Raw genomic sequence first — 12,698 nt, forward strand, 5'->3', positions numbered from 1 at the left:
TACGCAGGGTATTTTATGTTACAGTTGTACCATACTTATATAACCTACTTGAAATGTATTTCCCCTTGTTTGGAGTAACAACTTTCTGGAGACATCTCATAAAGTCCAATTTGGAAAGAAATTAAAGGCAAGAGCCTTCCCCACATACTGCTTCCTGACTACCATACAGAATACCTGCTGAGCAGAGATCAAGCAGGTCTCTCTGCTGATTTCAGAGCACAGGTTAAAACACATTGAGCTGTTAATAAATGGAGGATTATATAAAGCCTTTTAATGTCTTCATCAATGAGAGCTCTATATGACTTACTGTGAAGTGCTTTTAGATGGATCTTACTGACAGAGTATACATACATTCAGTGCAACACACAAGGGAACAGTAATCACAGAATCAGAGGGGCTAGGCACAAGTGCTCACCTAATCTCTGTCCCAAGGGATGTTAAACTGTAGTGTTATCATTCCTGACAAATGCGTAGTCTTAAATATATCTAGCAATTGCAACTCTATTCCCCTTCTCCCCATACACACCAGTAGTCTACCCCAGCACTTCGCTACCCTCATTATTCCTTTCTTTGCTGCAATTCAAGCTTTTTACTTCTTGTCCTAAACATCATGGAGATCAATAACAGACTGTTCTCTTACTCACTGAAGTCTCTTATAAGCTCCCCTGAAAGTCTCTTCTTCACGTGAAACATGGTTATTTCAATCAGTACTCCATGGCAGGTTTTCTGAGCCTATAATCATTCTCACTGCCTTCCTCTGGATTCTCTCCAGTTGACCCAAATCTTTCATAAAAAATTTAGTATAGCAGTCCACCTACCGCCACTCCAAACCTGAACCAGGCATAAGAACAACTTCTAATGTCCTGTAGGACAACAATGCTACCTAATCTGACACTGGGTCACGTTTGGGCAAATGTTATGAACTGATTAAGATCTTTTATTCCAAAAAAACTGCAACAGTTGTTCTACAAAAACAGGAGCAATACATGTATACATTATCAAAAACAAAGCTCTCACATAAGCAAACTATGCAATTCAAATTATTCTGTGAAAAGCACACAATCTGTCCAGGAATCAGCAGTACTAAGTCATTAACTCTCAGTCAGGAGATGTACAAGAATCACAGTAGCAAACTCTGTCATCCTGAAACCCTCCTGAAACACCTTTCAAAAAGAGCTTTCACCAGGCCATTCTGCTTGTCTGATGGGCTCCATGCTTGCTCTAGTTTTCCCTAACAGAAGGCTTCCAGACTGTGGCTAAATAGAAGCTATGAATCACTTAAAATTACAAAGAGCCCCAAACCAGCACAGATTAGTTGTATTAGGAAAGATCATTTCCATCCTGTGACAATGGTTTTTAAAAGAATTTGAGGACAACCAGTTGCACTTCTCCAGCTCAAGGTTTTGGTTTTTTTTTTTTTTACAGGCCATGAAATTCCTATAATCTAAAACTATAAAACAAAATTACGTCCTTTGTACTTACCCTTCTCTTTGGTACTCCTCATCCAAATTTGACAAAAGCTGGGACCCAGCTACAGACAGATCAAGTGCAGCTAAAGGTAGATCTCGATAAGCAAAATTAACAAGCTGTACAGGAGCAATGCTTTTGGTCTCTTCTTCCACTTGTTGTGAAATTATCTCAACTTCTGAAACACCGCCTTCTATTGTAGGCCTGAAAATGTGATAAGCAAAATAAAAAACACTCTCTCTCTACATACACATATAAATAGAAATAAATAAATAAGCAAGCAAGTAAAAATAAGTTAGAGACAAGAACTTCACAGAATCATAAAAAGCCAGCAACTTAAAAGACCTGTGCAAGGTCATTGCGGGAAGTGTCTTCACTGAGGGGACAGACCAAATCTCTCCAAACTTGCCTTTCATAGATCCCACTGCAATCAACAGAAACCTCACAGACAAAGGAGAACAGCATTTCACTCTGCTGAATCTGCTTCAAAAGCACTAAATATAAATCGATACGTTATAAACAAACAAATATGGAAACAATGCATGAACCCAAAAGCAAAGTATTTGTGCAAAACAGAAAGAAGGCATGTAACTATGCCAACTAAAAACTCACTGCTTTGTCACTTAGATCAGTGAGCAATGAATAGCTAAGCTTATTAATCATTATATACAAATCAACTGTTAATTAACGGATGCAGTTTGACCCCTCTTCCACTGTGGGTCAATATTCAGATAGTTTTGGTAGACGGCAACTTTGTTTCATTCAACTAGAAAGGAACATTCTGTTACAAGTTATTTCAAAATAATTCTGAAAGGAGAACAATGATTCAGAAGAATTATGGACTCCTCTATAAAGATTATCTAACCTATCCTTAGTACGGCTTCTAAATCTGAACATTCATTCTTCTACCGCCCCACTAACATTAATGGGAACTCCATGCAGGTAAAACCAGAGTCTGACTATGTATATGTCTTCCACATTTATAACAATATACTACTTATCTAGAAACCCAAGCTTTTGTCAGTTAGCATATTATCTAGTGTATGCGAAGGATGACTTCGTTGTGGGAGAGAGCTTGCACGTCAAGCCCCAGCAGGTATTGATCCTCTGTAGTACCCAGTGAAAGCTGCTTGCTCCATTTGATTCAGAGCAGATGCAAGCATAAACTTCTTTAGCTTTCATCAAGGGGAGCTTGCCAACTTCTGAAGAAATCTTAGGCTACTTGTCAGAGGTTTTCAACAGCAGGTGTGAAAATATCCTTTTTCCTTAGGGACCCAACTTCCCCCTGTTATTTGACTGCAAAAGTTGCATTGGTGATTGTGTTTTAAAGAAGATTTTAATAATCTTCCAGCTATTCAAGCAACCTCCATAACAGTTCATTTTTTTCCAGAAAAAAAAAAAAACAACTAGAAGAGTTCTTAACTCATATATCTTGTAAGTCTAAGGACATAGGATGTAGGTGAAGGAACTAAAATTCTATGTTGAAGAGATAGAGCAAGATCCTATTGGTCAGAGCCTCACCATTAGACTAACCCTCTCAGACGGAAAACATTACTCCTAAATTAAAAGGAGCTAACTGCTGCCAGCATTACACGAGAAAGTAATTTTAAAAATCCGCAAATGCTGGTTTATGTCAAGCATTTGGCAGAGAAAGGCTGCAACTGTGTCATCCTATGGCAGAAAGTAGAGGTAAAAGGAAGTACTATTTGACCAACCTAAAGGCTTATTTTATTTTATTCTTTGTCTAACTAAGAACAGAAAGTAATGAGATCTGTTCATTTCCAACAGAACTGTATATTTCTCTGTAAACAATCTGAAATCAGAAGCCCAGAGGTAAGAGCTAATTTTAGCAAGAATTTCCTTTCTTTGGCTTTCACCATTAGTGCCATCCTGTGGACATTTACCTTAACAAGTCCAAGCTGGTTCAGTTTTGCATGGAAGAGCATACAATGCTCCAATTTCCAGTATTACAAAGGAAATAGGAAACTGGATTGGTGCAGCCTTCCTTCGCCCAATACTATTTACCTTCTGTACTCTTAGACTAAATGACAGATGTTGTTTAATTTGACTGAATAGAAAAGCAAACAAACCAACAGACTAGTGTTGCCAAAGAGCTTTAAAACAGATTTGGTGGCAGGAAAGAAAAAAGGGTCTGAAAATAATATGACATATGAGTTCTCAGCCACTAGCCGTTAATATCACATCAGACATGCTTACAGCATTCATGGTTTTTCTGTTAACTCACACTCTTTAAACAACTGACCAAATCTTACTACTCCTTCTCAAAATATCAACTTTTCCTTCCAGTAATACTGATAGAACCCTCTTGATGTCACATCATTCTCCTACAGGTAGCAACTGGTTTCCTTCTATTTAAAATAGGTTATAACTATCCTCACGTGGTACTTACTGAGGATTGGTCATGTTGGATGATGCAACCAAATCAGCAGTGGTTCCAGTATTTAACTAATTCCAGCTGCTCTGCACAGAAGTTCTAGCCTTCCAAGATTAGGTCTCTGTGAGAAGCAATAGAACGTTATCTGAAACACAGTCGAAGAACTCCAAAGGGCTGCACTGATATTTGTTGTCATGTTGCAAGTTTGCCTAATAATTTTATTTCCCCCGTGATTTCTTTTGAAAAGGAACCTGGTTTTATTCCACGTGAATTCCTCCATATTATGGAAGCTGTAGTTACAGTGGATTTACTTTTACACATGGACACCTGCTCACATATATACTTCCATAAGAACACAGGTCTTGCTTTAAACCACTAGATTGTTGAGAAAGATAACCAAGATCAGAGAGGGAAGCAGATTTTCAAAGAAAGCTCATGGCTTCAGGAGCACAAATTCTGTTGGAAGCCAACTGATTTTTTTATCTTTCTTTTTACAATTTAATATACTTTATAGAAACAAGCATTAGCTTTGTCAACAAAGCTTGGGGTTTTGTTCTCCCATTTTCCAATCTGAACTGTGTTCCTGACTCCCTTTACTACTTCTGAAAGTCTCTTCCAAGAGTTAATTCATGTTGTCAAACATTCTAGATGGGTTGTTATCAAGATGATATTTTGACCAACAAAACCCACTTGGAAAAGGTGCCACATTTGCTTGTGGCAAAACCTCCATTTGTATTGTATCCTGGACCAATGCATGGCAACCAAAATGGAAGAGAACAAATGAATGAAACTTGTGAGAATGAAACCTACTGATACACAGGTTTTGATAGCTGGAAAAACATAAACTGGAGAATACCAAGAAACATAAATTCTGAGAAAAAGATATCATGAGAGATTTTGTAAAGCTACTGTCAAGATTATATGCTAAATAATTTTTAAAAGTAACATAAAAACATACTCTTACTTTAATTAAACAGAAATAGTCATTGGCAAATTAGAATATTGCTGACAATAACACCAAAAAAAATTTAATGATAATGAAAAATGGTTCTTAATACTAAACTTTATCCTGGAGTCACTTACAGGCTGAATTGTTAGTATCAGTCACGTATTTGCAGCAGAGACATAATGTAGCAACAGTGTGACTCTTAACCACCACTTGATACCAGATAGTAAAATTGAACTTACATCTTCTGTAGAGCCATTTCCAAGGCTTTATTTCACATCCCGTAACCTTATAATAATGTAAAACGTAGTCAATACATTCTCAGATTTTTCAGATAATGTGCCTGGGTATGCAAAAAGAAAGGGTCTACACTGTGATCATCCTTCTCAGGTAGGTAAGTCAGCCAAAAGCAATTTAATTATTCATATGAAGAAAAGAAACAAGACCGACTTTAAAACAGAAAAATACACATAATTTAGAAAAATACACACTCCATTTATCTATAACCTTGTAATACTTCTAAAGTCAGTGTAAGAAGCAAACTTTTTTCAGATAAACTTTCCCTAATACAGCAGAGACTTGATTCAACATCCATTTGATATCAGGGGGAGTCTCCTCCCTGGCCTTCGTAGCCCTTGAATTATTTTATTTGTTATATCCCTAAGGCAGCACAATACTAAAGCATTTGCCTAATATTACTCATGTTTAAATCACACCCTGAAGGGATTTGGTGAATCTGTACCTACAACAGCTTTATGATAGCAATTGTTACACCTACCAGCGCAACAAAACTAAAATATAAATATCAGCCTTGTTTTGCAATATTAGTGCTCTAAAATCTCATTTGGGGTTGACATTTTACAACATTTTTCAAAAAAACAATTTTTAATGAAAAATTTTACCCAGACCAATTGTTCTAAGCACTTAGCCTGAGAAAATGGTGAAGGTATGAGGTACCATGTCAGCTGTCTTGTGAGACCGAGGACATTGAGAATCCTGCTATAACTGCATTTGCAGGCCTGGAGAGTATAAGGTAAATGGGGATACAAGCAATTTAGGAAATGGGAATAAAACTGACGGAAACTGGCCTCGGAGAACAGGCAGACAGATGTAGATAGGGGAATTTCTTAACATAGTAAAAAAATTCACCATTTATTTGGGAGACAGCACAGTGCTAATACTCGCAACCTCCCTCCCAAAAGAGGCTTAAAAAACAAAACAATGACAAAAAATGTGTAGCTAGATTTTTAAAAAAAATCCTTATTTTTTTACAGTGATCTCCAGATTTTGAGAGAACTTAAGTCATAACAGTGGGGCCAGCAACACTGCAGTTCTTTCACATAGGACATGAATATGAAATATTTGCCACTCCAGAATATAAAAATCAGACTCTTTTTTTTCCTAAAGCTAGAAATATGCTTACATTCACACAGAACTTTGTTTTACAACTCAACCAGATCTGACCAGTGGCAACATCAATAGGCCAAACCTGCTCTCTGCTACTGGAGTTGGCAGCTCTACAGATAGTTTGCTCACCACCAGGACTGAAGGAGCAACTTGCAGTCGGACAGCAAGCTCTTCTGACAGCTCTGATGGCTCCCCAGGGAGCAGAGTCCAACTTGCCTTAGCTGAAGGGTTCGTTACCTTGATATAAGGCGCTCACAAAGGTGAGACGAGTAACGTGGGAGGAGACCTGAAAGGAGATAGAGGGAGTCAAGTCTCCAAAGGACTCAGTGGAGCCTTCCGGAGAGAAAAAGTGGCAAAAAGTGAGTAATTTCTGGTGCAGATGCCTAATGTATTAGCTGATTTAATTAATTAAAAAGACAAGTAGTTAATATGTACAATAGGAGGGCGGCTCAACTGAAACCTTCAAAATGGACATTAATAGGTTGTGTATATCTATATCCTAAAGTGACAGCTGTGATTGATGCTTCTTTCTACGCTTTATGCAAGAAACACAAATGTCTTAACATATACTAATATTTTGCAGAAACTTATTCTTTCCATCCATTCCACCTCATCTACCTGTTAAAACTTCCTTAAAAAACCACAACTTTTACAGCAGCATAAAACACTCCCAACTTCCACAGGAAATTTCTGTACAACTGAGTGGTGTTTAAAAGCAACAAGGAACAGCAGGGAGATTTTATTCTTCTGAACTTATCTCTCACTTATATTCCTATAGGATATAGAGTAGGCAAAGAGCAATCATGTGGCTCTCCTCCTTACCAACAGAGATGGGGAGGGGGCAGAGGTCAACTTTTGGGTATTCCATCTACCACCAGAATGGAAATTTTTCCATACAGACCTTTCCACACCTATTCCACTCAGTGTTCAGTAGACAAAAAAATCCTCATCTCTCACAGTCTCATCTGAGGCAATTAGTTAACAGCTCCAGTGAGGTTTTTTTCACTTCTTGGAACTGAGATGAGACAGCACACGGTGCATGCTGAGTTGCCATGTGAGTATGAGCAATGCCCATTTTGTGAGAGTTCAGCAATTCTATTTGTTTTGTGGTGTGTTTTCAAGGTGAGATTGCTGTAGAAGGAACAGAGTTTCCCAACTTAAACAGACTTAGTTTATAAAGGAGATATGACAGAAAGGAAAGAATTGTCCCAAAAAGTTTCTAGTGCAAGCTTTGAAGTGGTATAAAACCCAGGAACATTCACTGGACTGACTGCCGTACTGTCTTGTATGTACTGAGGTCAGTGTAATCTGATGGGAAGCATATTTCTTAATAGTTTTCTGTATAAAGTCAAGTTTGTGGACTAGTAGCCCATCTTAAAATGTGTAGGATCACAGTTCAAATCTCAGCAAAGCTGACTCAGCTCTTCACCTATCTGCAGTAGGTGAAGGAAGTTGCACCCAGTTACTCAGTTGCACTGAGCTCTTTCTGAGGCAAGACCTCCAAAGTGCTTAAAAGGTGCTGTATTTGCATTGAAGTCCCTCAGCTTTCCTCTGTTCTTTGCACAGGTATTACACAGGCCGGAGTTCCTCAAAGCTTTTTCAAGGTACCCTTTGTTTATGATTTCTTTCACCCCCTCCTCTGTGGGGACACTGGCAATGCTTCACAGTTCATGGGTTAGGCTCAGAACCACGCAGGTTGAGAAGTGGGGTCATGCGCTATAGTTGAGCAAAGGTTCATGCTGCTGCCTTGCCCAGCACACATCCTGTCTGAGTTAATTGGTTAATGTTTAGATCAACCTTCCATTGTCAGTCACCACACCTTCACTGTAGCTTGCTAATAAGGAGATAAAGTCCAGCTTAAACAACACAAAGCATAGAACAGTTTGGAAAACATGTTAAAGTTTAGCACATGTGTGTACATACACTCTAAGCTAAAAGAAAAAAGAACAAAAACCAAACCAAAACTCCAAGAGCAGCCTTAAAAAAAAAGCTGTACACCACTTGTGCGTGAAAACCATGACTTTTAGCATCAGTTTAAATACAGTCTTACAAAATACATGCCGCAATGTTGTGGCCCCACTACAGTGGGTGGGGAGTAGGAAGATGGTTTAATTTAAGCCTTTCACACCAAAGTCTCTACTAACTTGCACCCCGTTTAGCTGAGCTGAAGTCAAGACCACATAGTTCGGAGCTGTTAATTGGACTTGCTCATGTTCTGAGGAGTATTATCATGAAACTGTAAACTTCTGTACAAAATACAGACACTGACTGAAACATATGAGTTTATGTTCTTACAAGTATCAACAAGACCAAGCTCTGACATGTTCTAACTAAAGATTTTTCCACATAGCCCCCCAAATAGCAGCTTAGACACACGGACAGGCTAACAGTTTGCATTAACAGTAAATGCAACAGGCCCCACTTGAGGAAACACTGCTGTGGGCCACAATGCAGGTTTTAGGCATTCTTACCCAGTTTCTGCTCCTTCCTCTGCCCATGCCAGAGCCATGCACCTGCACACAGGCCATTACAGTGAGCTGGATCAGGAAACTGATTTGGAATTTCAATCAACAACAAAAAAGTTATTTTTCTTTTCCTGCACTTTTTTTTTTAAAAAAAAAGCAGGATGGCTTCCCTGATATAGGCACAGTACAGCTCCAGAAATAGTAATGTCAGCAAAACTGAGAGGATAGGACAGTGCACTGTGGGCACAGCCATAGAAACAAACAGCATGGTAGAGAAATACTTAAGATCAGAAATACTCAAATCAAAGACAGTGTTGAGCTCTGGTCACTGGCAACAGGAAGGGGTGCAAATGAAAAGGGCTTCTGTGTGGGTTTTTTCTTCTGCATCACACTGGAGCTTTTTCTTCTGAATTTAGTACATAAAGGAATTTTGTTTCCTTTATGCAAAAAAAGTTGGTTTTATATCAGTCTATAAATTAAAATTTTTATGCAGTCTAAAGCTCCAATGCAAATGATGGCTGTTACAGTTCCTACTGGGCACTCCTAAGGAGGTCATGGAGCTATCCAGAAAAACAGAGAAAGGGCAAGAGGGAATAATTTGAACTAGGAGCAGGGAAAAACACCTAACCAGACATTACCCCAGAAGCTTTCAAAGAGAAAGGGGAAGTGTGATTTAGGGGTACCTACATTTAGTTCTTGTGAATTAGACTAGACAAATTTCTTGTGTGATTAACACCACTGATACCACACTGAGGACAAGCATGACCATGACATGATCACTCATCTCGACTGGTGCAAGTTGCATTTCTCCAAGAACTGAAACTAGGCTTCCTGGGATAACAACCTGATAATTCTGACAACCGTTTTTGTTTTAACCTCTCTGTGAGAATTTTAACCAGCTCCACACATCTGCATTCAGAGTGTGTTATTGGTCGTGTATGTAAAAACTCTTTTCTTCAGAAATCCAGCAACCTGCACTTCTGAAGGGGAAACCCTGAAAACCTTGTGCAGGAGAGGCTTCTTCGCTTCGCTTCAGACTGAACAAAGTTGTTTTATCTTTTTTCCCCCTAATGGGGGAACAGGTTAATTGTGAGAAAAAATTAAAATGTCTTTTGATTAAACTGACCCTCCCTAATTCCACTTTTAAGACAAGAGTTTGATAAAGTATTTCTTTATATGACTGTATAAAGAATACTTCCTTTATTTAATTTTAAAAAAATAATTGATCTGTCAAAAGATTATGAATGCAGAGATGCCACACAGAAAACAAACAGCAAATTAACTTCCTTAACTAGTACATTTGATACATATTTTAACACTGCAGATTCCCCATTTCATTCATGTCTTCAACATTCCCATGCAGTAACCAGAAAAAGGAAAGGGGTACAAGAGATACGAGCTTTTTATTTCAAGGAAAAAGGGATGTTGAATTTTGCATCTTTTTTATGGAGGGATCTACAGTACAGTTTTTTAAATACATCACATCAAAAAGGAAAAAAATCCTCTATCACAGGAAAAGTATTTAGATTGGAAAAAATCAGGCATTCGGAAATTAGGAAACAGCAGATTTGGACTTGCTCATGCAGCCATAATTCTATCCCCTTGTGGTATCATCCTGTATGCTGAAATTAAGCAGAATGCTGTTTGGGGAAAAAAAGAACATGTAATCATGTAACTAAATTATTCATAAATATAGCTCATACTTTCTACAGAGAAGTTTAGACAGGCCAAAAAAGAGAAAAATAATCTTGTGCACAACCATAACCTCTCCACAAATGCATCACGATCATTGGTCAAATCTTAACCTTTTTGGTACTGCAGATTTGGACTACAGGACAAAAAACTCTAGCTGCAAGAAAGCCTTTAGAGGAGGCCTAGACCAATACAAACTCCCAGGAGAGCCCAGTCAAGTCCACCCTCTTCCAAGGAGCTTGCAGATGGTACTTTCAGACAGAAACAGGAGAAGCTGCTCTGTTTGGGATGGTTATGAAAAGCCTCCACTCATGCTCCTTCCCTCTATCTCTTCACCCAGAAACTGCAGAGAGCACAGGGGCTACATAGCAGGTCTACGAGCAAGGTCTTGTGACATGCAAACAATCCAGCATGAATATGCTTTCAACACATACCAGTGCTGCCCTGACAGCTCCTTTGGGCTCTCGTTCCAGTTCATACTACACAGTGCATACTGGCACTGTTGAAATTCAGTTGGTCTGATACACTACCAACTTTGCAGAAAAGGCACATGTCCAGCAGGTACTGCAGCAATCCACAATGTAGTTAATTCTGAAGATGTCATGGCTCAAAGAAAAGGTACTTCTCTGGACTGATGGCCTTCTGCTTGACAAATTTTAACACTATGGCAAATAACAGGAGCAATATGGCATCTCAAAAAACTGGATGAACTGTCAAGGCTACCCAAATAGAAAGCTTGCTCATAGCTCCTTAATAAAGAACATGCATTCATTCAGCAAACAGATTATTCATTTGATCTCTTACTCTGCAGTAACCCCAAGCTTGCCACTCACCTTACCAGTTTACAAACTGCCCCTCATTTAGCTGTAATAAATTGGTGATCCTAACAGTTGTTCTCTACAGCTTCCCCATGCAGTTAAAGTAGAAGGAAAAAATCCCCACACTATAGGGCTCTTGAATGGAGAAAATAAACACAAAAGAGCAATTGCATATTTAAAAGGTCCCTTTACAGATTTGTCTAGTTTTCAATGTTTGGGCCTGCTTAATAAGAAGAATCCACAAAAATACGGTTGGTGTTTCACATGAGCATTAGGCACAAGGCTGCCAGCTTACACTATCTTACAGCACATCTCAACATCTGCTTAGGTCTCCAACTGCTGGAGATGGTACTGTCATTTGACAAGTGAGGTCATATCTACACATACAAAGCAGCACCATTTAGACCAGGCGTGGCTCCTAGCGAGATGATCTCTCCTTACAGCCCAGCACAAGGATACTAACAGAGACCATGGGCTTTCATAAATAGCTCCAGCAGGATGCTATGTTGATACTGCTTCTGGGTTCACATTTGGAAAGCTCAGTATTAGTTAGCTTTTGTGATGTACCACTGCACATGTTGATAGGAACAAGCCTGGCATCAACAGCTGCACTGGACTGAAAACATGTGGTTTTTTCCAGTCTGGGAAACTAAATGACTCCGGGCTCAGCCAGCACAAGGTTAGAAGATCATTTGGACAAATTTCGTAACTCCCTCCCAACCCAACCAAGATTTTTTTGTGCCAAAAATACTGGTTCTCAAAAGAAAAAAATAATTCCCATCTTCTTTGGATTAAATATTAAAATATTAAATTCGAAACCCAAAGTTGGGTTTGTATTTGCTTGGCTAACAACAATTCCATTTCTGAATTTTAAATGTTTGTGGATGACACTAACCTCACCAAGTCATATTAAACCAAATTATTACTATTGGAAGCAAGTCAAGTACCCATTTAGTTTCAAAGAAGTTTGGTTTGCTTGCATCTGTCAAGAGTCAATTTTTGGATTTTGCTTCTAGTTCTTTTTCTGATTCCCTGGAACTGCAGTGAAAAGCCACTAACCAGAAACCTGCAGCCACGTCTTTTGTTTTCAAACCAGCAAGATAGGTCCAGTCACTCTTTAGAATAGTAAAGAAAAAAATACATACACTTTTCAACATGCTATAATGAATGGTTTTAGTTCTTTATAGATACCCGGCAGGATTTCTCTCATCATATTTGAGTTAATCACACATGCACTTAATTTTCGTAGTCTGCTAATGGCTTCTGAGGTAAAAATACAAGCCCATTTGAAATCAACAGCAAAATTTCCTTGGACAGAGCTGGAATTTCACTCAGGCTTTTAACACTAGTGACAGAGTAACACAAATACTTGAGTCAGCCTGCTTTGAGATGTCCCTCAGTTCAATGTATATCTCAATTCAGAAGGGTGACACTGTCAATCTGTCTTAGGGGACACTTAGTCATGTGAAAGTAGTAGGATCACCCCATGTCTGCCATGAAAATGGTTA

The 12,698-nt window shown here is 38.7% G+C and overlaps 2 protein-coding genes across 4 annotated transcripts in view; one reads left to right on the forward strand and one right to left on the reverse strand.

Moving 5' to 3' along the window:
• TMEM266 (transmembrane protein 266) overlaps positions 1-6,480 on the reverse strand; it is a 64,991-nt gene extending 58,511 nt beyond the window's left edge. The window contains exons 1-4 of the mRNA XM_074880616.1: positions 6,345-6,480; positions 5,051-5,151; positions 3,878-3,983; positions 1,483-1,671 (exon numbers count right to left, since the gene is read on the reverse strand). Coding sequence (XP_074736717.1) covers positions 1,483-1,671; positions 3,878-3,891 — 203 coding nt within the window. The 5' untranslated portion in view covers positions 3,892-3,983; positions 5,051-5,151; positions 6,345-6,480. The remainder of the gene's footprint in view (positions 1-1,482; positions 1,672-3,877; positions 3,984-5,050; positions 5,152-6,344) is intronic.
• Positions 6,455-12,698, forward strand: part of NRG4 (neuregulin 4) — a 53,327-nt gene continuing 47,083 nt past the window's right edge. For 2 of the 3 annotated variants that reach the window (XM_074880621.1, XM_074880622.1), the window contains exon 1: positions 6,458-6,574. The gene's annotated coding sequence lies outside the window, so the exon portion shown is untranslated. Of the gene's footprint in view, positions 6,575-12,698 lie in introns of all 3 variants that reach the window. The other variant, XR_012630435.1, reaches the window with a different exon arrangement.

The sequence above is a fragment of the Strix uralensis genome, chromosome 11 (assembly GCF_047716275.1).
Source record: "Strix uralensis isolate ZFMK-TIS-50842 chromosome 11, bStrUra1, whole genome shotgun sequence".
Lineage (NCBI taxonomy): Eukaryota > Metazoa > Chordata > Aves > Strigiformes > Strigidae > Strix > Strix uralensis.